The sequence below is a fragment of the Aptenodytes patagonicus genome, chromosome 13 (assembly GCF_965638725.1).
Source record: "Aptenodytes patagonicus chromosome 13, bAptPat1.pri.cur, whole genome shotgun sequence".
Lineage (NCBI taxonomy): Eukaryota > Metazoa > Chordata > Aves > Sphenisciformes > Spheniscidae > Aptenodytes > Aptenodytes patagonicus.
The window spans coordinates 12839906-12864286 of record NC_134961.1 but is presented as its reverse complement, the minus strand read 5'-3'; the positions used below and the strand labels follow the sequence as shown (position 1 = coordinate 12864286).

The following is a 24381-nucleotide window of genomic DNA, read 5'->3' as shown; positions in this document are numbered from 1 at the left end:
GTGTCGCTCTATCCTCCAGCCGTGATTCCAAGCACAAGTAGTAGAGCTTGGGTATTCGCTCGCTAGAAAGTCAAAGCGGCGCGGGGCGTGCCGGGAAGGCAGAGTCTTCCTCCGGGACAGCCATCTTGTTCTCCTCGCCAGGGCTGAGCTGAGGGGCGCGGAAGGATGAAGGGATTCCCGGTGGTCGCGCGCTCCCTCTCAGTGAGTGCGACCTGGAGGCGTTGTGTGTGTAGGGGAGAGGCACAGACAGCAGCGACAGCGGTTGTCCGGGCCCCGGCAGCTGCGGGCGGGCCTGACCCCAACCAGCCCCGGGGTGGCGAGCCGGGCTGGCGGGCGGGCGGGCGGGCTGCGTTCATGCCTGTGGGGCTGTCAGCGAGGGGCGTGAGTGGGGACCAGGGCCGGGGTCGAGCTGGTCGGGCGGTTGGCGGAGCCGGGCGGCGGGGCTGAAGGTCAGACAGGCCGCGGGCCGGGCCCGGCGCGGCCTGCGCGCAGCTCTGTGGCTGGGAGCTCCTGCCGGGGCGGGGGGCTCCCCCGGGAGCGGCCGACGAGGCAGGGCCGCCCGTGTGGTCGGAGAGGGGAGTAGTGGTCTCCGAGGGGATCCTTTCTCGCTGGGGAGACTTCAGCTGCTTGTGGCAAGGTGGTGCCCTTGGCAAGTGGGACTCGGCTAGTCCCGGAGGCGTGGAGGGGGCAGAGGGCTTGTTCTGCTGCAGAAAGTCTTGTTGAGCCCACGGACAGCTGAAATATAACTTGTGTTAGGTCTCTGCTGGAAATGCTCTCTCGAGTAGGATGGCGTCTTCTGAGTCACAGTATGTTTGCAAGTCAATTTTAGACATGCGCTAGTAATTCATAAATAGGCTTAGCGGTTAAAATCAGGTGTCTTAACAAATTTGTGGTGGGGCAAGAAAGGAGTTTTCCCTAGACTCGTACATCGAACAGAGTCTGTGGCAAAGCAAGGGGAATTATGTCATTGGTATCCTACAACTGAGTGCAGTGGTGTTTCTGTCACTCGGTTTTTACTTTGAGATGTATGGGGAGCGAAGTTATTTTTTTAATGCAAAAAGAAGAGTAATAAATAAATTTATTTTACAAGTATAAGAAGCTTCCAAAAAGGGTGGAAGGGAATAGCATTTCAGATTTGAAATCAATAGTCTTGTCATTTCTGTTGCCAGCTACTGAAGGGAAGGCTCTTGCGATGTTCACCTCTTCAATTTGAAGGCCTGCTTCTGGTTATTACTCTGCAGTTTGGGGACTTGCATACGTGTTCTCTTTGTATGCTGCAGTCAGTGTAGATAGGTTGGTGTTCTGAGAGGTGACTCTTTAGGAGTTGAACTGCCTACACCTGATAAATTAGAAAGTTATCTGCAAAGTTGTGTTCTGCTTATGTGGATTGCTGTAGCGGTTTGTTCAGTTAATTGCTATACATTGGTCCTACAGACTATAGTATCAGTAGAGATTCCCACTGCACAACAGCAAAGAAAGGAGAAAAAAACCCCACCACATTCTTACAGTGCTATTTCTTGAACTTCCAGAGATGTCGTATAAGTCATTGCACAGGTTCCAGCAGTGATGGAAAAAACGATCAGAGGAATTACAAGGGAATCACTGTTTTTACTCTGGGGCTTGAAGTTGTTCATTGTATTTCTACTTTAAAATTAGTTGCTTTTTCAGTATATAATGGAATATGTGATGAACTAATTCAGGAAATCCATTCTCTTATGCTTTCCCCTCTAGAAGAGACTTTACTCACTTAAGGTAGCTCCTAAAGTTGCAACCTCAGCAACTGCAGAACGAGTGAAATTATCTCCAGAGTCTGAGGATCTTGAGGTCGGTATGAATGCTGGTATTTTTTTCTCTCTCCTTTTTATTTATCTTTTAAAACTCAGTGAAAGCAGAACTGTGACAGTACTTCCAGTGGATGACTAAACCAATTTTTTTCTTTTTAATACAGATCACAAAATTACCAAATGGCTTAGTTATTGCATCTCTGGAAAACTTTTCTCCAGCTTCAAGAATTGGTGTGTTTATTAAAGCGGGCAGCAGATATGAAACCACTAGTAACTTGGGAACTGCTCACTTGCTTCGTCTTGCATCTAATTTGGTTGGTGTTTATTCTCTTTGCTATTGCATGGGCAGTAGATGAAATGGTGGAAGGTTTATGATTGCAAAGAGAAACGATATGGTAAAATTTAATGTAAGAGATCTTATAAAGTGGAAAACAATGTACATTGGTTCTTGGTTACCTGGTTCAACTGCAGGAGAAATGACATTACTTCCTGGAAGACAGACAGTGATATTTACTTAGAACTATGCTCTCCAGTGGTGTCTTAAACTATATATATAAAATATATCTATGTCAAGCTATGCACATAACTCATTTAAGCTGCAGTAAAAGTTAATTTGGGTAGCTGATACAAACTCAATTTTGTGTGTGTGTGGAATATTTCTGAATAGTTTTTCTTACTACTGCGATCAAGATATTTTAAGCTCCTTGTTTTCCCTTCCTGTCTTATGTCTAGCTTCAGTTATACAAGATGCTGTGGAGGCAGATACATATCAGCAGGTTCAAAAAAGAATCGGACAAATTCATTGATAACAGGTCCTTAAACAGTTGCTAATAGGAGTAACTCCTGTAGGTACTGCAGGAATACCATTGAATGGGTTGTGGGATGTTATATTTAAACAGCCTCGTCTGTTGCCACTGTCAGGTACAGAACGTTGGGCTAGATTTCCCATGGGCTTAACCCACTGTGGCTGTTCCCCTCGTTCCTGTTTATCTCAATTGCTGCCTGGCTCTAGCAGCAGATGTAAACATGGCCTCTCTCGCACACCAGCCAGGCTGTGACGATTAGAGCTACACAGCGCCACTGACTTGTCTTTGACTGCTGTTGTATGGGCTCAATCCACATCAGTTTCAGTCAGAAAAAAAAAAACCAACATCCCAGCTGCTTATTACCTCCTTCCCAACTGCTGCCCGAAGTTACCTTCCCTGGACAGCTGTCAGCGTAATAGTATGTATAGGCATTCCTTGCCCTGGTTTTGTCAAGCTTATCTAATTCAAAGAATCCTATTAAATGTTCAAGCAAACCTGGATCATTCTAGAATGTGGCTGGGGAGCAAATACGTGAGCAATTATGGTGGAAAATCAGAGAAGATGACAGAAATGATTGGGAGTAGAGATGCAGTAAGCTGGCTCAACTTTTCAAAATGGCTTCTCTATAAATGAATGAACTGACACTGTTTCAACTTTGCCTGAGCACTGAATAACCTCAGGCAAATCTGTTCTTAAAATAGCTAGAATTTTAAGTGTTTGGGTTTTGTTTTGTTTTGTTTTTTTTAAATAGACTACTAAAGGAGCATCTTCTTTCCGGATTACTCGTGGCATTGAAGCTGTTGGGGGTAGCCTAAGGTTTGTAATCACATACAAAGATAACCTGTCTTGGTAAAATGCTAACAAGCTGTATGACTAAAGGAAACTTAAAACAATAAGCGTAACAATGTGTAGGCAGATAAGCTCAGTGTGGTAATGGTACGTGAATGGTGAACATTGACAAGGAACATCTTTTGTACTTCTCATTCTGTTAAGGTTCAAGAATGCAGCCATGACTGGTATTTTAAAAACACCTTTCGGTTAACAAAATATAAATGTTGTGTACCTGGAAGAAATATAATTTGTCCAGAAAGCTTAATGTTCTTTCTGCCTTTTCAGGCTGCGAGATTAAACTTCCTGAAGTCAGTAGATTCCCCTCCCCCGCCTCCATCTTTTGTGAATAGATACCACTCATCACACTGCAATTTTGGGAACAATTCAGACAGTCGTTGGCTTTCATGATTTGAGAGTTTAAAGCCTAGAAAACAAGCCTAACAGAAATAACAGAGGGATCTCCCTGTGCCTGCTTTCTTGCAGTGTATCTTGAAATCAAGCAGTAAGATTGGTTTATATAGAATTTGCTTAATAGCAGTGTTTTATATAACTTGAGACTCTACCCATTTTTGTTCCTGTTAATCACAAATATGTTGAAGCAAGTGGAAAAGACCAACTTTTCTGTCCAAAGAGAATAATTTCTAAATTGCCTGTTTAATACACATACACATTTTTCTTCAAGTTTTGCTATTCAGCCTTATCTGTCGTTTTACCTTGAATTATCATGGTATCTTAAATTCTGATGGTCACAAGACGCTTTTTATTACTTGAATACTTAGACATAACTAAAACATATCTTATTTCTGCTGTGTGTGTATTATCACTCCTTTAAACAGTCATCTCAAGCAGATTTAAGGTTAACTAGATATTCTAGTCAATATCTTGCTGACAAATTCAGGGAATATGTGTGAAAATCCAATTCTATGCTCTCTGCTGAAATGGATTTTGTATTTTTTCTCATTTAGCGTGTACTCAACAAGGGAGAAAATGACTTACTCTGTTGAATGCCTGCGTGACTATGTGTAGGTATCTAGATATGCTATAAACTGAATTATTGCATTCTTAAAAAACTGCTCTGTAGTAGAGACCTATCATTTTACAGGGTAGAATTAATACCTATTTTCATGTCTTTTTGTAATAAATCAATAAATTACTGTATTAATATTCAGCTTCTGTATCATGTTGCTGAGCATACAGATGCTATGGAACTGAAGTTGAAATCTCATACGTTATACAGCAGTGCTAATAACTACTCCAGCTCGAGTGATATATTTTGTTGTTAATGTGTTGCTTACAGATTAGTTTGAATTGCTTTCAACTTCAAAAGAAATACATCTATTGTGTTTAATGCCTTCGTAACTTTTTTTATCTAGTGATACAGTAATGGAGTACCTTCTTAATGTCACCACAGCACCAGAGTTCAGACCATGGGAAGTAACTGATCTTCAGCCACAATTAAAAGTTGACAAAGCAATCGCATTTCAGAATCCTCAAGTTGGTAAGTGTATTTTCTGATCCACTGCATTGGCTTCATGGGAGTTTCTTCAAAATGAAAAACTTTGGGGAAAAAAAAAAAATAGTTTCCCTTTTGCACTGTCATATGACCATTTCATTTTTCAGCTTTTCTCCTTTGATAGGTATGGTCTTTCTGTTGTTACGGAGCTTTTTTTTGTAAATCCACAAGTTTTTCCAGGCTGTGCATAACAACATTTAGCAAGTAACATGCTGAAGACAGCTTACACCATTCTCCTTGACAGTTTCCATTTTACCTTTTTAATTTTTTTGAAGTACAACCAAAGAATGTGCAAGTCATGACTGTTGTTGGCAATATATTTGCAGCAGCTTGTGTTCTGAAAACAATATTTAGGTATTACTCATCGATGTGGAAAGACTTCTTGAATTTGTATCGTTATTTGGGTATAAAAACAATATGTATTTTCATTACACTGAAAATGGATTCCAGTTTTAGGTTTATAAATTTAGGTTTGGATTTAAAAAAAAACAAACCCCAACCTACACCCCCCCATCCCCCCCAACCCCCCCAAAAAAAACAAACCACAAAGGCTCAGCCAAACCAAGCCTATTCCAATATATCTTTTGTTACTTAACTCTAGTCATCCAAGTTCACCCAGGTAGTTCTGCACTATAAACTTAATTTGTACTACTCTGTGAAGCGTGCTCACCTTCATAACCTGTTAAAGGTGACAACACAATGTTGGGCTTTGGAAAAATCTCTGTTTTATATTGAAGGGATTTTTTTAAGATTTTTTTTTTTTTTTTTTAAATCAGAATCAGGAACAATCTTTGTTTTTTAAACTTGTATCAACTACAGGTTGTTTTCATAGTAATATTTTCAGTTACAGTTATGTTCAGAATCAGAACTGTGAAGAAAGGAGTATCATCTTTCTCTTGAGAATATTTTGAGAATATCAAACAGGCATGAGTAGAATGCTATTGGATGCAAGAAAAAACTAATGAGAAGGGAACTGAAGACACTAGCATCCTTCATCTGAATAGGGAGATAGATGAGATGTCACACCAAGCTGCAAATAGTATTATAAACAGCCTGTTCTTTCTCAAGCTCGGGAGCAAGGGATGCTTACAGTGAAGGTGATGATGATTCTGAAATGAATTAAAAGGATATTGGGGTTTGTTGTTGTTTGCTACTGCTCCCCCAAACACTGATTGCATTTATAGCTTGCTGTTGAAGCCAAAAAGTGTTGAGCATATGCAAGTTATTAGATTTTATTTTCTTTTTAATAAGTTACAGAAGAATAAAAGCCCTCAGACCAGATTCTGTTGCCTGAGGATTAGGATGAAACTTCAATGTGTATTGGATTATTCCAGACCTGCTTTTGCAGATCTTGTGGTCCTTAAAGTGGACTACAGCTCTGTTCCACTGGGGTAGCATTTAGTTTCATTCATAATCTTCATTAAAAGTGGCTCTTATGTTAATCATCATCACTGAAACTTTGTTCCTCTTAGGAGTGCTGGAAAACTTGCATGCTGCAGCTTATAAGAATGCTCTGGCAAACCCCTTATATTGTCCAGATTACGCAATTGGAAAAATTACTTCTGAGCAGGTAGGATTATTTGTGTTGTGTTATAAATCTGTTTCAGTTTCTTTATCAAAGACAGATGAGAGAGAAAATGGATTTAGTAAATATATAGTCACTATTTACTATCATATTAGTCTGGTGTTACAATAATTTATTTCCATGCAGCTTTTAGTATTAGGTACAGAACACACGTTCGTGTTTAGAGAGGTGGTTCGTGTCAGTGGCTTTTTGTTGATAGGAAGGCTGTCAATGAAATGCAAGTGTTCTTGTATAAAAGGGTTTTGTAGTAGTCACTGGAGAAGGCGTAAAATGCTATTCTGTAGACAGTTCGTTCCGGAAGCATTGGAGTTTGCTGCATGAAGAAGTATAAGGCTGAACAGTGGATGTCAGAAACACACTTGCCATTTTTGTTCTTTATACAAAATACCCTAAAATGTGAATTTACTGTTGCAGCTTCACCATTTTGTACAGAACAATTTCACAAGTGCAAGAATGGCTCTTGTAGGAATAGGTATGTATGTTCTTTAATGGACACTGCAATTCATAAGGGAAAACTACTGTAGAAATTTGAGTTCTCTGTAGAAGTAAAATGTTACAGTACACTTAAAACACTTTTATGTAACTGCTGTAGCTTCTCAATGCCATTACATTACTTGGAATAAACTATTGTGTTGCAGGTGTAAAGCACTCTGACTTAAAGCAAATTGCAGAACACTTTCTAAATATCCGAAGTGGTGCTGGTATTTCTAGTGCAAAGGCTGTCTATCGAGGGGGTAAGTATGTTTCTTCTATCTGTTCTGAATGACTGATTATCTGTTTATTATAAATGTAGTAGTATTCAAAGTTGCAACTGAAAAATACATAGTTGTACTAAATGCAATACATGGGAAGTGACAGTTCAGAGGCATCTCCCATCTAAATAAGCAGAGGATTATTCCCCACCATGGAAAGTTCTGGGATAAAACTGAACCCATATCTCCAACAAAGCTTTACCTGAAAGATCATTTATTCCATAAAGTGAAAAACAAGCTGGCATATGGTTCCTCTTGGCATTTTTGGGAAAATTCCCTTAAGAATAGATTAAGGACTGTCTAGCAGTGGTGGTAGGCTTTCTTTTTAGGGAAGATCTGTTAGAATGTCTTAAGTCTTCCATAAAAGACAAAGCAATGCTTAGCTCTTTCAGAGCAGTATCTTGTGCTAATACCAATAGCTATTCTTTAGTTGGGGTATCGGATCATTCTGTAAACAGATGGGGAAAAAAAATAAAGTTTCCAACATTTAATATTTGACTGGAATAACTTCAGTTTTATCAAACAGAATAAGTATTACTATGAACAGAAGGTACGCTACTTTTCTGGACATTTGTTATCTGGAGACTCACTGAGTTTTATCATCTCTTACTATGTATGGTTTAGGGTCAGGTTCAAATAAGGCATAGTAAGGTACTTGGTTTTGTGCTTGCAAGGGAATTTTTGAATGTAAAGGACTTTTTAAAATGACCTACAGCCTACTAACAGCTTCTTGCTGTCTTCCTGAGTGGACATACAGTAACTTCACACCTTGGCTTCTCTCTCATGAAACTAACTCCTGGCTAGAAATGTTTCCTTTCTGTACCTCTGAACGTACAGTAGTTTCTAACTGAACACTGCATTACCTTTTATTCTGTTGTTGTATTTTTAGGAGAAATCAGAGAACAGAATGGTGATAGCCTTGTCCATGCTGCTATTGTAACAGAAGGAGCTGCTGTTGGAAGTGCAGAAGCAAATGCGTTCAGTGTTCTTCAGCATGTTTTAGGTGCTGGACCCCTTATCAAGAGGGGAAGCAATGTTACCAGCAAATTGGCCCAGGGTATTGCTAAAGCAACTACTCAGCCATTTGACGTAAGTTCAAAGGGTTTCTGTACTCTAAAATGCATACTATCCTTAGAGAGGTTACTACCTTCAGCTAGAATCTTCATTAGTTTTTTCTTGCACAAGTTACTTTCAGCGAAGGCCTTCCAATGTGATCTTTCCTCTGTACAGATGGAGTTTAGCTTCCTGAATTATGGTATTTTAGATCCTAACAGTAATTACTTCCCTATGCTTGATGCTGAGTTGTTCTGATACTTGAAACAGTTGATAAAATGTTTGTTTTGCAGGCTTCTGCATTTAATGTTAACTACTCTGATTCTGGGCTCTTTGGGATTTATACCATATCCCAGGCTGCAAATGCTGGGGAGGTGAGTTGCTGATTAGAATTTAAGTATTAGCAACATAACTTTCAAACTAGTGTTTTGATTTGAGATAGTGACTGATTCATCTAGAAAAAGTCAATTCATATGGTTTCTTGTATAAGAATGCTGCATGTTCAGTTAATGACTTAACTCTGTAAGCTGGGAATGAGACTTGCTTTCTGGGAAGTACAAATACCTAATACGAACTAGAGCTAGTAAAATACCTTGAATTGCTGACTGTAGTTTCTGATTTACATGTGTAAGCCTAAGCATATCATGAGGAATGTGCTGGCTCTCGAAGCTGGCAGAACTGAATACTCTCATGAAAAATGGTGAGACCATGTAAATTAATGTGGTGTTGCAATTTAAATCCACGCTGTTTTTTGTCTCTCACTTGGGCATTTTTTACAGTGGTTTTAGTTTTGTTATAAAGCTGTTCAGAACTGAGTTCAGGAAGACAATCCCAACACTGTCACCTGCTCTCCCCTGAAGTTTCGAAGATGTCAGATAATAGAAATAACATGTTGACATTTAATGCAGGAAGAAGTCTTAAATGATTTCATTATCCTCAGGTCATTAAAGCTGCTTTGAACCAGATAAAGGCAGTTGCTCAGGGCAGCGTCACCGATGACGATGTCATAAAGGCAAAGTAAGTGAGTAAAGGACTGTCTTGCGTGTTGTAAAGAGAAGTTTCTTAACATGTAGCTACTTGTCAAACACTTAAACTATTCTGTACTGCAAAGCTTATCGTTGTCCTGTAATTATTTCCATGGGGAACTGCTCATTTTCCTGCCTGAAAATTGAAGCGTTGTCAATACTCTTCCCCCTCCCCCCAAGCTACACTGATTCTCTGCTAGTGGTATTTCCTAATAAAAACTTGTTAGATAAGTTTTAATGTTTTCTGAAAACTGTTTCAATGTAAGAAATTAGCAAGTATCAGCAGATGCTGTCGTTTTAATCATACTCTGTAGTATTAAGATGTATTTAAATTAGAATCCTAAATTGCATTATTTAGGTAATTCCTTTTACAGTCACACTGTGGCAATTCCCCAAATGATTATAGTAAGCAATCTTCTGCATCTTCAAAGATTAGTAGTAATGAGGGTCTGCAAGTGTAAAGCACTGAATTAGTGATGTTACATCCAAGTGCTCGAAATATGTGCCCCTAGGAATATTTGAGATGGGGGGAAATTATTATTAGAGATGCAGTAACACCAACAAAGTTTTAGAGTTTCTAATTTATAGAGGGTTGTGCACATTAGTTGGTGCTTGATCTCCAAGTAGTGTTAAAATGCACTGAGCCTCTCAAACTGTAGTTGTGCAATACAACAATATAGTACAGATTCACTCAAGTAGAAATATTAAAAATACTGTCTGTTGCGTATATAAAATACTTACAAGACTCCACGTAAAGCTTGATTACACAAAACATGATAACCTAGACATGATTGGTTGAGCCTTAGTCACTAGTAGCTAAATGGTGAATTCTGGACCTTTATATTTGGTGTTATGTTGGTCTTTTTTTTGGTCTTTTTTTTTTTTTTAAAAAGAAGCTGCCTAGTATTACGGAGTTACAGTGCTGTGGCTTTTTTTTTTGTTTGCCTTCTTGAATGGCTTCACATATTTTCTATTGCTTTTTTTTCCTTTAGTGACCAAAAAAAAAAACCAAACCCAAAAAACAAATTCAAGGTCAGTGATATTTGCAGAGTCTTGCAATTCAGTCAAAAATACCAAGCTATTTCTATTGGAATAAACCATTTTCTGCCATTTTGATTTTTAAAAAAGAATAGAAGGACTAGCTTATAAAAATAAGATTTTCATATGTAGCAGTGAGACTGTGTGAAACAGCAAAAGCAGTATAAACTTGCTGTCTTTTAACAGAACATGGAACTATTGCACAAGGAACCTAACCATTTACATACATTGCTTCTTTGTTGCTTACAACAAAATTGCTCTGCATACATCTGTCCTTGATGAGAAACTGAAATAAATTTTAAACCTAATTTTTAAACTTGATAGTTTGTCTAATTCCTGGAGTGCCTGCATTAGTTAGTTCAAACAGAAACAAATTCTGAGCTAGACATCTTCTGACTGTGTGGGGTGGCTGATCATTCCAAGGCTGTAGGTGTTCACGTACCCTGTCATTTTCATGCTTCAACTATTTGTGGTGCCTCTTTCCTAACTACAGAACCCTTCCATACTCGAAAAGGAAAACATTTCAAAACAGAGAGGAATCTTGAAAACTTAAAAAGCACCAGAAACTCATTGCACTTACGGGGGTGGTGGGGAACATAATAACAGGACTTACATGCTCACTCATCCTTAATGCTTTGTTTGATGGCAGAAACCAGCTGAAAGCCACCTATTTGATGTCAGTGGAGACCGCAGAAGGGTTACTGAATGAAATTGGCTCAGAGTCATTGGTTTCTGGCACACACACATCACCATCTGTTGTTGCTCAAAAAATGGACTCTGTAGCTACTGCTGATGTTGTGAATGTAAGTATGTGTTGGCATCTACAGGTGTTCCTTAATCACTGTGTAACATTGTTTTATACAAAACTGGTGCTCGTTTGTGTGTGTTTATAAACAGACCTATATACTGTCTTTAAAAAAAGCAACTCATTTACAAATCCCAGCTGGCTATCTTTATTAACAGAAGACCCTTTAATCCAATACACTGTAAAACTAGCGTAGCTGGGAGTATGTGAAATTCTCATCTATTTCACTTAAATTTACCAAAACTGCCAACTAGTATTCTTGGAAAACTTGTTATTAGTTCCAGTGCAGGCACTTCTGTGTCAAGGCTTTTAGGATTCCTGAGTCTAGAATATTTGGTGTGCTTAATAAAACAATTAGGCTTTCATTGATAAATTGACATAACTGCATTGCTATTCCAAATTACCTTCTTGCTTATACTTAAGCAAACTTCATACAGAAATCCATCAGAAGGAGAAATTCTAAGATAAAAAACTTGTTTTTTCACAGTCACCACTAATTTGTGTGGCAGTAGCAATTAGCAATAGCTTTAGCAGTAAGGAGAGATCCACTGTATCTTGTGGTGTAATAATTATTCTACGAATAACCATTTTCAAAGAGTTCATGCCTTATATCCAACTGTCATTCTGCCATTCCTGTTTAGATTATAAAGTGACAAGGAGCTAGATTAGAAGCAAGTAAGTTTAGACAGCAAAAGGAAAATTGTTTACTTGATGATGTACTATAGTAGTGTTGGGATTTGTTGTCTGTTTTAATAACTTGAGGCTGAGGCTATAAGCAGCAAGATAAATGCTGTTGTAGTGAATATTTCCTTATATCCATCTTTCTGATTTATTTTCAGGCTGCAAAGAAGTTTGTCAATGGGAAGAAATCAATGGCAGCTAGTGGGGATTTGGGAAAGACTCCTTTTCTTGATGAGCTGTAAAAACAAAACTGGGATGTGGATTCAAGATGGACCTGAGCTTTAAGTCACCTGTATTCTAAATAAATTACTACTAACATGTTATTTATTAATTCAGTTCTTTCAGAAAATTAATCTGGAGTAATTGTGGGCTTGCACTCATCAAATAAAGTGCTGAGTTCCTACATTTTGTGCTAAGGTTTTTTCCACTGAAAATGGTATCTAAACTGCTGATAAGTCTGGCTCTGTACACTGAATGTAAAACTACAGTGAGAAAATAAGGTGAATTTTAGTCAATGTAAAAAATAGAGATATCAGAAATTATCATTGTGATGCAGACAAATACTGTAATTGCCACTAGTTGTCCGTGTATTCAGGAGAAGTTCTTGATAACTCTGCACCATCCTTATATCAAGTAAATGAAGAAAATTACCTTCAAACAAAGATGAATATATTGGACCTTAGAGCTTGTAACTGCTACTTGTCTAGGACTAGCAGAGGTAGCGTTTCTGAATGTCTTCTCCACAAGTAGCATTGATAGGCAGCTTTGATGGTAGGGACGGCATTGCTAAAACAGCTTTACATAGCTCATATATCATTTTGTATATCTTAGGACATTTAGGTTTTTTGGAAGTCTAGGCATGTACTAAAACAGGTAAGATACAACTTCAGAAATCTAGGTTTTGAAGAAGTCAAGTTTTGAGCTATTCTGAAACAAAGGCAAATTCTTCCAGATAGGATGTCTCTGATACAGAAAGGCAGGAAGAAGAGGAACTGGTCTCACTGTTTTCCATAGCCCAGTACGAGGGAGGTCTAACACCACTGGCATCAAACTTAGGATTGCACAATGCATCAACATCATTATGAAGTACAGCATCACAACCAGTGTCTGTGCCTACTCTAAGTGTCTGGCCTGTATCGGATATCTGCCAAATTTTGGATATTTATGGTAACTTACGAGTGAACTCACAACAGTATGACTGGGAAGATTTATACTGAAAAGTTTCCAAGTCTACATCATCATCGCTACTCAACCTGGTGGTGTCTTCATCCTCAGCATCTTCGCTTGTGCTGGAAATACACAGCATGGTATTACTTTAACATGCAATAATTCCCATAGCTATTTAGTTAACTAATCATGGAGTCTTAAGGTTTTTGCGAATACTTGTTCTAAAGACAAATTCATTAGTTCTGAAGCTCCTCTAATACCAAACATACTATTGTCCATAGTCCTTTGCACACAGTTTCCTTTGGACTCTAAAGTAATAGCTAAGTTGTAATTCGGTCAATAGAAAAGCAAGCTATCCTTTTTCTGCTCCTTCAGAATAGCAAATGATTTATTTAAACAAGCTTACGAGGTTTAATCTCTTGGAAAGCCCCTTGCTGCGTGAGCTTCCTTTCTGCTGTTCTAGCCTAATTATCTCCTTTCAATGCTTCTGTTCCTTCCCCTACCTCTGAGGTTTCTTTTCTGTTACAAGTTTTCCTGAAGCACAAAGTTTTAACTGCCTTGTATCCCATCTAGATTAACTATACTTGCTATATGAGCCACCTTTAGGATTGAGAGCAATGTATTTTTAAAAGCTTCTGTATGCAGTGGCTCTCAGAAGAAGAGTTTATTTTTCCTTAAGTTTAATTTTAAAAGTCATAATCATTAACCACTTGTCAGTAGTTAGACCGATTAAGAAACAGGTAAGCTTTTTACATGGTTGTAGCAAGACCTCCATCTTGATATCATCAGCTACTTGTAATTGTCTAGATCCTTGGCTATTACAATTGACATGGCCTCTTTGACTTCAGTGGCCATTATTGCCAGCCAGACTTTTTATGGTCTCTGTGGAGGTGGGAAGGGGCATGTCTAAAATTAACGTTTGTCCTGACCCTGTCTTCACTGTAACTAGAAAAGTAAACTTTTCTTTTGGTATTTGTTAATTTCAAATCACAATTTTCTATTGCAGAAAAATAAATGAAAGTAAATTCTTAGACTAACGTTTTATCCTAAAATGAAAAAGCTATTACGCTATTTCTTGTTTCTTGCTATAATACTAAGCAAGGTGTGAAATTCTAGTTATGTACAATACTTATTTCTTACTCTGCTGTCATCACAGGAAGCTTTGCTTCAGGAATTAATTCAACCGCATTTTGCCAGCGTTGAGGTACTTCAACAAAATCTCTGTAAACTCTGATTTGTAGGGTAGTTCCTACAGGAATATTGTGCAGGAGTTGCCTAAGCTCTCTCAGAGTCCATCCTAAAACGTCAGCATATCCAATTTTTATTAGAACATCACCTGCCAAGGAAGAAAATTGGCAGCAATCAGTTTAAGAGACTTGTTTGGTTTTTTTTAATGTTCGTATTACAAAATATGTAGTCTTAACCACTTTCACATTTTTATGTAAAAGCATGTGTTTAGCAGTTCTTCAAACCAACTGGATGCAATTTTTTTTTTTGCTTCCTTTTTTAATGAAAGTTTTTTTTATCTCTGTTAAGAACTAACCTTTTCACAGCACTAAGGAAAGCTGCAGTTCACTTATTTACTTTGGGATTTTTCTGAGCAAACGTGCTGAACTTTAGATTGCCTATTCAGTGCTACCTTCCATTTCTGTGGGGTTTTTTAGGCAAGATAAAGGTACAACGGTGCATGCTCTAATCAGGGCCGCTACTTGGGACCAGACAGACTCCAGCAAGGTTGAGCTGAGATTACATAGCTGCACTCCAAACAGTTCTGCTGGCATCTTTCCACTGCTTCACTGTACCCTTTCACAGCTGGAATACCCTGTCTATACATATCTGCTGCCCACCCTTGTAAGTCACCTTGCTGTTCTATCTGTTGGTATGGAGCCAAGCGTACCCCTTCCTCCACAGTGGTTAAGTTTATCTAGGTGGATGCTGGAGAATCCGTGTAACAGCCGTGCCACCTTATGTTTGTCTGGACCCCCGGAGGTTTCCAGGATTTGACTGTCTTCAGTGGCTGGTGCCTGTCCCTCCGCTCTGAGAACAACCAACACGTGGACCCATTGCAAGACAAAGTCAAGCGAGGCCAGGGGAGAAGTAGGAGATGCCTACAAGAGCTGGTGCAGAATCTAACTGAGGAGTTCCAGCAGAAAGCAGTGGTGATGTTTTGTGTGTGTGTGTGTTTGTTTGTTTTAAGGGATAAGGCTACAAATAATGTTCTTATTACCTGCTGCCAATGGAAAGCACTGAGCTGCAGTTTGCAAAAAGCAGTACTTCATCCAAGAACAACAGAGTACAGAAACCCCAGCACCTATATATACCATGGGGTATAACAAGATGGGCTTCGAGAGGTTGGGGGAATTGCAATTACTGTGTAAACCTGTAATTTTGGGGACTGCAAAAGGCAAGCAGAATCAATCTGCAGCAGACTACAGCTCTATCAGCAGCCTGGCAGAAACAGTTGCACAGAGGAGCAGTATCAGTAAACATTATGTACTGACAGAACAGCATAGGGGATTTAAACAAGCAGTACAGCTGTCTGCTGCCATATTAGGCAGAACAAGGAGCCTCTCTCCATCTGCTCTATTTTCTTCTTAACCCTTTTGGGTTAAAAATGCCTGTAGCAAAAATTTGCAGGCTTTAAAACTGTTTACCTGAATTACTGACTATGATTTTTTTCATTCACTCTTTCTACTAACTGCTCCTACTCCATCACCCTAACACCTTCTCTCTACTCAAGCTTATCACAAGATACTGGTTCTACTGGGGTGCAAACAAGAGGCTGTGAAACAAGTACCAGGATAGCAGTTACCAAAAAAGCAACAGGAAACATTTTACCAAGTTTTATGTAAGTTCTCAGCCTCAAACAGAAAGGTAAATCACCCAGATTATGTGTTTCAAAATGCATAGACATAAATGTACTTATGTTTTAAAGTATCTGCAAGAGACTCTTGGCTTTTAATAGATTCTTTCAGAATTCTGTTTTTTCTGCCTATACTGTGCTGATAACACTGTTGTGGCGCGTCAAAGCCATCTCTGAACTGCAGAAGTAGACAATTTCGCTCCTCTGCTCCAGCATCTAGAGTCTGAACCGCCCAGCTTTTCAGTTCACCTGTCAGTTTTGTGTTTGCTATCATTCATTGGCCACTGAAGATTAATGTGGAGATAACCTCTTTCCCTGTGAAGGTGTTCTGAGGAAACACACGTACTAAGCAGCCCTGTTTCTTCTTGCTGGCATGGAGAATAGGGCATGCGTATGTACACATGAGTTTGGTGAGTCTAACTAGGATTTTAAGACATTAGTGCCTCCTGCTACCTCTGTTAATTTCTACCTCCTCCCCGTTAAAAGTCAGCAGAATGGCACCAGCTCTTTCAAGCTATAAGCAGTAATAAAATTGTTCTTTTAGGTTCCAGTTTGAAACTGTACAGATAATACTCAGCTTACTTAACTGAAAAAATAAGTCCGTAAAGATAAAACCTAATTCACTGCAAGAAAAACTCCTAAGCAATGCATCATATTTTTCTCAAGCCTCATGCTCTGCACATTGGTATTAGTGCCAAAATAGGTGTGCTGCCTCTGGTATCATTAAGAGATGGAGCTTCTACAAAATACTATCTTTTCTGCAAAATTTTACAGCTTTGGTCTTAAATACAAAGTTTTTGTAAGTTCACTCTAAATGTGAATTGAACAAATTCAGCTGTTTGCTTTTTTTGTGTGTGTGGAATGTGCTGAGTTAGATCCAGGTGCTCCATGAAGCATGCTCAATTTGTTTCTTTTGGCTCCGAAAACTAAGATCAGCTACAAAGGGACAATGTTTGTTACCAGTCCTCAACCCCCTTTAAACTGTTCAATACTTGCTGCAATAAATCAAACACATCACATGCCACAAATAATTTGACTCCTTGTTCTTGTAGCCTTTGTTGAAAATTCTTTTGGAGCTTGCCTTTTTCAAATTGTTGCAAATAGAACCACTTAGTTTCAGTGATTAATATGCTGTATTTTTTACCTTATGAATGTAAAAAAAACCAACCCAAAATAACCAAATCAGTATCATATATATGCTTTTGTATACCATATGGGTTTTTTAGGGAATGAATTAAAGCGATCAGCTCCTAAAATAATAATTTTAAAAAAAGTACTTGTTCAAATCCAAATCCACTTCTATTTTATGCTCAGGATTTTTCTGCTGATTTTTATACTTGGATCAAAAGTGCAAAGCCTTGTCTAAAAAGAGGTTAAGAACTTCACTCGATGGCTTTTATTGCATCAAACAAGTAGATCTTTCTTCCTAGTGCTTGGAATTCTAATTCTCTCTGAAAGGTGCGAGAAGAAAGGACTGCCCAAACTATAAAGGCAATGTTGGGAAAATTGTTCTAATTTAAAGACATGCATTTTCACTATACAGCCAGTAAATTTCTAAATGACTTCATTACGCTCAACTCTCAGCTTCATAGATTTCTACGTTAGAGACAATTTAATAAATGGTAATAACATAGCACACTATTGTCCCCAAACTGTAGTTCATGAGTCTAATGTAATTGGTCTAGGGACCCATATGAAGCAGTCAAATTTACAGAGCTTTCAATTACAAGCTTAATATAGGAGTCTGATGTTCCACAAGAAACTTTAATAACTAGTAATAGTCTGTTAGTGCTCATGTGGCACATTTCAGGTTTAAAGCATTTAGCAAATGTACACCTGCATGGGTTCTTAGAGCACAGAGATTAGTCCATTGCCACTTTGTAACTATTCTGTATAATAAAGAGAAATAAAAAGCAAACAATAAGGCAAATTAATTTCAAGCCTTTGGGAAGTTTTGTGTTACTTGTAGAGTGAAATTACTTGAATAACAATGCACTGAACAAAGAATCATATTGTTCAAGTTCAGTTGCTATATAAAGGTAATAGTCAAACTATTTTTGGACAAACCTGCTGTTGAAAAGGGAATCTGTTTTTGCTGGAGAACAATATATAGACTTAAATCTTGGTCTGATTATGAAACAGTCACCCATATCAGCTATTTTAAGATCACAGATATTTCGTTACAATGGAATGCTGGCACTGAGCTTTATACAGTTTGTGCTAGTTTTTTTGCTGTAATTTTAAATTGAGTTTCTTTTGATCTGTGTAAGTGTAAATAAATCAGAGACAGGCTCAAAGCATAAATGCAGAACGAGAATATTTTCAATGCTGTTAAATTTGAATACCACTGTTGTTTCTCTTTACCTGGTTTTAGCTTTCCATCGTTAGCTGCAGAGCTTTTCTCAACAAGGCTTGTTATCTGGAGATATGGCCCGTTCTGTATGATTATGAGACCAAATCCTTGTTCACTCATCCTAATATTTGCCTTTAATGTTGCAATCAGTGTTTGCTGAGAGACATTTTCCCGTGCTGGCAATTGCCCTTCAAAAAGAGAGGAAAATTTTACTAGTTGAAAGTGTGATATCATTCTTCAATAAAATGTTTAAGGAGACATTTGAGCACGTGCTGTACCCATTTTTAATTGTCCATACAGTTAAGTCCCTCATCCTTAATTGCTTCTCTAGATAGGCATTGCCTGCTGAGTTGCTGCCAAAAAGCCCTAATAGCAATACTTGTAAAAAGTTAGCGTACTCCATAAACCAACTTTTTGCAAATAAATATACTGAAAGTAGTTTTTACTTAGAAACTTATTTCTTAAAAAGTCACACATTTTACCAAGAGAAAAAACAATACTGCTGTTAAGTATTCATTACAAATGGTGAGATATTTAGGGAAGGTAGAGAACAGGGTACAGAGTAACATAACAGAGGGGTTGTCAGCTGTTAAGGACTTCAAGAAAAGATTGAATTCCTATTAAAAATTGATTTTTCAAATGAATATTTATAGAGGAGATTAATTTCTAAATTTCTAGCAGATTGGTTTCACACCCTACTGCTGACATGAGGGAAGGGACTGTACTTGCCATATTTAGCACCTACAGAAATAAAATACTCTTGAGCATCCGCTATCCGTTAAAATGCATAATACAAGTAATACAATATAAATGACATTATCCCAGTGTCTCCACCAAGAAATATAGTAGGGTAATAAAGTAAATCCTCCATCTCTCAAGCCTGTTCTCATCAAGAGTCAGGAAAAGTTAAGACTGTCACACGAGCGCTTGAGACTCCTAAAACAAACTGTATTCTGTTAAAAATGACTTTTTTGTCTCTGTTTTAACATGTAATCTCTAAATGTAACTTCTGACAGTAGGGTAGCAATAACTTAACTGCTTGAGACCATCTCCAATGGTCTGGAATCACTTAGTGAAAATTCCCACCACTTTACCCCTCTTCTTTAAAATACAGAAACCTGGTCATCTTTCCAATGGCTTCAGTAAAGCTTTGGATCAGGCTCTGAATGACAGCACAGAATGTCTATAAAAGAATTAAGATTGAAAGTATAGCAATGTGAACATTTGATTTGTCAGTTTGTCTGCTGAACTGAAAAACAGAAAGAAGCAGGAATGGTTTGAATTTTTTTTTCCTTCCCAATGAAAAATGCAGGATTTTTTTGATGTTAGTAGAATACTAAATTTCATTTGGATGAAATACTTAATTTTCATGGTCATGCAAGAAAAGCAAAGGAAGACCCACTCTGGAACACACTTTCCTGTGTTGATAATTCTGAGAGGTTGGATGTCTGACCTGCTACTGTTTCTCTGGCTCAGGAATTTATGCAAAGTGGAAAAGGATCAGTAGAAGGGATTGAAACCTTTCCTATGGTGTCTTGGTCACTTTTCAAGAAATGTGTGTTTCAATCTTTTTCAGCCAGAAGGGAAAACTGAATCCTAGTTTCCTACTTCCAGAATGAGTACTTAAGTCCCAGGCCAATAAATGTAAACAGATGATATGAAGTAAGGCTACTTTATACTATTTTCTAGCCAAAATTATTCAGCAAATTCCATTAAAATTCATGCAGTTGCAGGTCAGCAAATGATCAGCAGTGAAACAACAAAGAAAAAATGCTAATAACAAATCTGGCTAACTTTAATTAGAGGCCAGAATCCTGATTTTAAGCTGCTTCTTATTGCATGAAGTTATCTTGCTGGACACGAGAGATTTAAAACCATGAAAGCAGTGACTAATCCAAAGCCTACAAAACATTTAGGAGGAATGCCAAGATTCACACTTTTAGATGAGACTCTTGTCTTTTTACTATACCTGATATCAGTCTATATAGTGTCCAAGGAAGGTGGATTTTCGTTTTGTTCTGTGCTACAGAAAGTTTAGACACTTGACAGAACCTACATTACAGTTCCCCTAACACTGTCCTGATTTTCTCCAAGGTCACCCTTCAATTCTGCAGTTTCTGCAGGCAGCAGCATAGGATCTCATCCAATCCTCTTCTGCTGAAGAAACATCCTTTTCCTCTTGCCATCTGCCTATGATTCCATTCCAAATACTCAACCTCAAGAGCAGGAATGCCTCTTGATACTAAGAAAATTTGAGGCACTGGGGGCTCTGTGAAGAATATAAACTGTCTGGTAGCACAAGGACTTAAAAAGTTTGAGATATTGAAATACAGGACTGGAAGAGTAGTGCTGAGGCAGCAGTGAGGAAATGGAAATGAACAGAGGAAGAAATGACCAAAAGAGATGGAAACTCACTCTTAGTTTCATCCCCAACCGCTGGTGAAGGCTGTGTATGTTCCATGGAGTCCAGAGGAAGAGCTTTTTCTATGGAGCCAAAACTCCTGGGCAGGTGTGTCCTAGGTGAGCCTCTTGGAAATGTGCTACTGCTCCATGATGGCCTGTGGAGGAAGAGTCTACCAGCAGGTGAGGAGGCAACAAGCCCCAGCAACCGCTCAGAACGCCGGAGCAGGCGGGTTCTGAGCTGCCCCAGCACCACACCAGTAACACGGGCATAGGGAAGTCTGGTGTTGGACAGAGGATGTGTCTAGTGCATTGTTTCAGTCCAAGAGGAGTAATTCAGTTTAGGCTGCTGTCCATCAACACCGTAGCTCTGTCTGAGGCCCCAAAGCTTTCTGGAGAACCTATAGCTGGCGGTGTCCTCCCACACGGCATCCTTAGGCAAGTACTCATCTCCTAATAAACCTGAGAAAGATTAAATAACTGACCACGCAGCCTGCAAGGTATGAAGAGTGGATTCTGTCACTTTCTGACTGCAGATTTGCCTGCATATGAAAAGCCAATGAAAACCGTATCTTCCCTTTGTGTACCCTCTCCACTCCTCCTTCCTTTATTCCCTGTGCCATGAAGCCGAGTTATTTGGAGACAAACTCATTTTGACGCAAACTTTTACATACTGATTGTATTAAAAGCTATTTAAATACCACTTAAAGCCAGTTTATAGGATAGTTGCAGATAATTCTTGGAAATAACTTCTTTTCAAGGCTGCTGGCTTCCCACTGTTAGTGCAATATAATTTTAAAATCTTTTAAATACATAATTGGTTGTCCCATTTCTTCCACGCACCAGTTGTTTCCTCTTTAAAGGGAACAATTTCAGCTGTTTTTCATCAAAAGTCTTACTATTTTCTCCACCCGTCAGAAAATCTGTCAAGAGTAGGCAATTTCAATAGAATCTAAGTACAGCTCTTGTCGTCCAAATAGTAAGTCCTACTGATTGCTGTTGAACGCTTTAAGATTACTTCACTAATATCTTCATTTTGTTTGTATAGTCTCCCATCTACATAAAAGACTTACATAAAAATAAACAGCACAGACAATAGCCCGCTTGGCTTCCCAAAATGTTCTGTATAGACCAGTTATGCTGCTCTGGAGAAAACAGGTGTGTGGTCACTGTTAGAAAGAAAAAAATATGCAAGCCATTAGATATTTTTCAAGTACCTGTAGATGTGAGGGCTGCTAGACTAATTAGTTCAGCATTCCCATGGCAGAGTGACAATATCGAAGGCACAGTGGCCAAAACCAGGCTGGTTTCCCACATTTGGTGCATTGTTCATTTACTGCCTCAGATTACCCGACGTTTCAATATAGCTGAATCTATGGAAAAGCATGTCATGAAAAATCGCTGTATTTGGGTGAGTTTTCTAGTCAAGATTAATTGGGTTTTCTTCCAAACACCAGCACAGACAGCAACACAACGTAGGGCTTTTGCGGTGCTCCACAGCCGTCTAACGTCTGGAGGAACCTCCATGAATCAGTCCTTCCACTTCCCCTGCTTTTACCACTGCTACAGAAGCAACTCTGCAATTTAAGCCAATGCCCAATATTTCAAAGGGAGAAAGAGTGACAGGGACTAGTAAAACACGAGATTTTTTTTTTTGTGTGGTGAAGACAGACCTAGTGATGATGGTTCCTTGGCCCTCTTGACACAGTGCTGACCGAGTTGCTCGTTCCCGTCTCTCTGTGCGCGTTTCCCTCGGGAGATGGCAGGCCCTGACAGAGGGCGATGAGGAGGGGGCAGCCCCGCCTGCACCCAGCCTGAGGGCTCCGGGCCGGGACAGGGAGAAGAGAGGGATCTCCCTGTGCGTCGGTTGAAAAACACCTTTGGGATACGGATGCGTGAGGGCAGCGAAGGACCAAGCCCCGGGGCAGGTGCTGGGGCCCACCGAGGGCGAAGCTGAGGGGGCACGAGGAGGAGCCGAAGCCCCGCCGTACCGGCCGCCCCTCACAGGAGACCCGCCCTGAGGCGAGGATCACCCTCCCTCCCCACGCGGCGTCGCGCGCACCGGCCGGCGTCAGCGCCCCCCACAGGCCCCGCGGCGGCGGTATGCCCCGCCCCCTCCCCAGGCCTCACCCACCGGCGGCGCTCCGCCCCGCCCCCCGCCCCGCTTCACGCAGACAACCCACCTCCACGCCCAGCCGCCCGCCTGCCCCTTTAGGGCCAGCCCCGCCTTACGCCCCGCCCACCAGCGGCAAGCCCCGCCTCACCGCGCGCCGCTCCCTGGAGAAAGCCCGCCGCGGCCTCGGGGATTCCCCCGCCCCGTTGCGGCGGCGGCCCCGCCCCCCGCGGGAAGCCCCGCCCCGCCCAGGGGAGAGCGCCGGGGAGAGTGGGTTTCCCTTCCGGAGTAACCACCGCCCCCCCACCCGCCGGGTTCGCTTCCGGCTCCGTCCAGGGGGGGCTCGTTCCTGGCGCCGCTGCTGAGGGGAGCGCGGGGCCCATGGAGCCGCGGCTGTGAGGCGCCCCCGGCCCGGGCCCGCTGCGGGAGCCGGGCGGAGGCCGGAGCCGGGAGCCGCCGGAGCCGGAGGAGATGGACAAACTGACCATCATCTCAGGATGCCTCTTCTTGGCCGCCGACATCTTCGCCATCGCCAGCCTGGCGAACCCGGACTGGATCAACACCGGCGAGTCCGCGGGTGAGGGGGGCCGGCGGCGGGGACCCGCCGGGGGGCCGGCAGGTGGCCGCCAGCGCCCGAGGGGGTCGGGGGCGGGCGGGGTGCGCGGCCCGAGGCGGCGGTGGGGGCCGGGGAGGCTCCCCCGAAGGGCCGCTCCTCAGGCGGGGGATGCGGGGCCCGGCGCTGTCGCTGTGGGGCCGGCGTGAGGCGCCGGGGGGAGGAAAGCCCGGGAGGCTGGCTGGCCGCCGGGCGGGAGGGGCGGCTGGGCCGCGCCCCCGGGGGCTGCGGGGAGCTCCCGGGGCCGGCCCCCCGGTGCGGAGAAGGGCGAAGCGCCCGGTCGGAGCTGGCGGGACCCTCCTTCCCGGGCAGAGCCGCGGGTGCCCCGCGGTGCGCCCCGGCTGCTGTCCCGGGCGCGGGGGGCGCGCTCTGCGGAGCCCTGTCTCCCGAGGGGTCCTGCAGGTGCCCGTGAACCCTCTTTGCACTCTGTAAAGCCGGAGGGCCAGGACGGCATCCCCGCCTGTGTCTCCGAGGTTTAGACACCTTGGACAGGGAATTCAGATCAGTCTCTCTGCATAGTTTGTGGCAGGTTTTGAATCTTTCGTACTATACTGACGTTTCCTTTGTTGCCGGGAAGATCGTTCTTTCCTTCATCTTTTTTTTTTTCCAGAACATTTCCTGCATGCTGATTTTTATCAGCTTTTAAGCCTAGATCCCGTGTGTTTTTTATTTTAGAATCTGACGTTGTTTTCTTTAAAAGAACAAGGATTTGTGCATCTGTCTTTTTACTAATGATGTAACTGTATGAACAATTTATTTCAGCCTGTTGATAAGGAGCCGCATGTTCTGATGAGTGGAGCAGGGAGAGATGATAGGAGGAGGGCTGCTCTTTGATCTTGTGTCCCAGAGAAACCCAAATCTCCTTGTCAGGAAAGGAAGCCATCCTTACTACAAACAGATGAAACTAACTTAACTACCTTTTACTAAACTTGTAATTTCCAAGAAAAGGGGTCTTGTGGTAAAGGCTTCTTTCATAAATTCTTGCAAAGGGTTTAAAAA

At 41.0% G+C, this 24381-nt stretch overlaps 2 protein-coding genes across 2 annotated transcripts in view; both read left to right on the top strand.

Moving 5' to 3' along the window:
• The first annotated feature begins 75 nt into the window (after positions 1-75).
• UQCRC2 (ubiquinol-cytochrome c reductase core protein 2) lies at positions 76-12278 on the top strand. Its single transcript, XM_076350526.1, has 14 exons — positions 76-201; positions 1732-1824; positions 1949-2098; positions 3342-3406; positions 4387-4443; positions 4795-4919; positions 6407-6504; positions 6934-6991; positions 7158-7253; positions 8161-8360; positions 8618-8698; positions 9265-9341; positions 11037-11190; positions 12032-12278. The coding sequence occupies exons 1-14, from the start codon at positions 166-168 to the stop codon at positions 12113-12115; spliced, it is 1374 nt and encodes a 457-aa protein (XP_076206641.1). The 5' UTR covers positions 76-165; the 3' UTR covers positions 12116-12278.
• Positions 12279-23065: 10787 nt separating this feature from the next.
• The window catches only part of MOSMO (modulator of smoothened), a 39681-nt gene continuing 38365 nt past the window's right edge, over positions 23066-24381 (top strand). Inside the window, exon 1 of the mRNA XM_076351064.1 lies at positions 23066-23346. Coding sequence (XP_076207179.1) covers positions 23241-23346 — 106 coding nt within the window. The 5' untranslated portion in view covers positions 23066-23240. The remainder of the gene's footprint in view (positions 23347-24381) is intronic.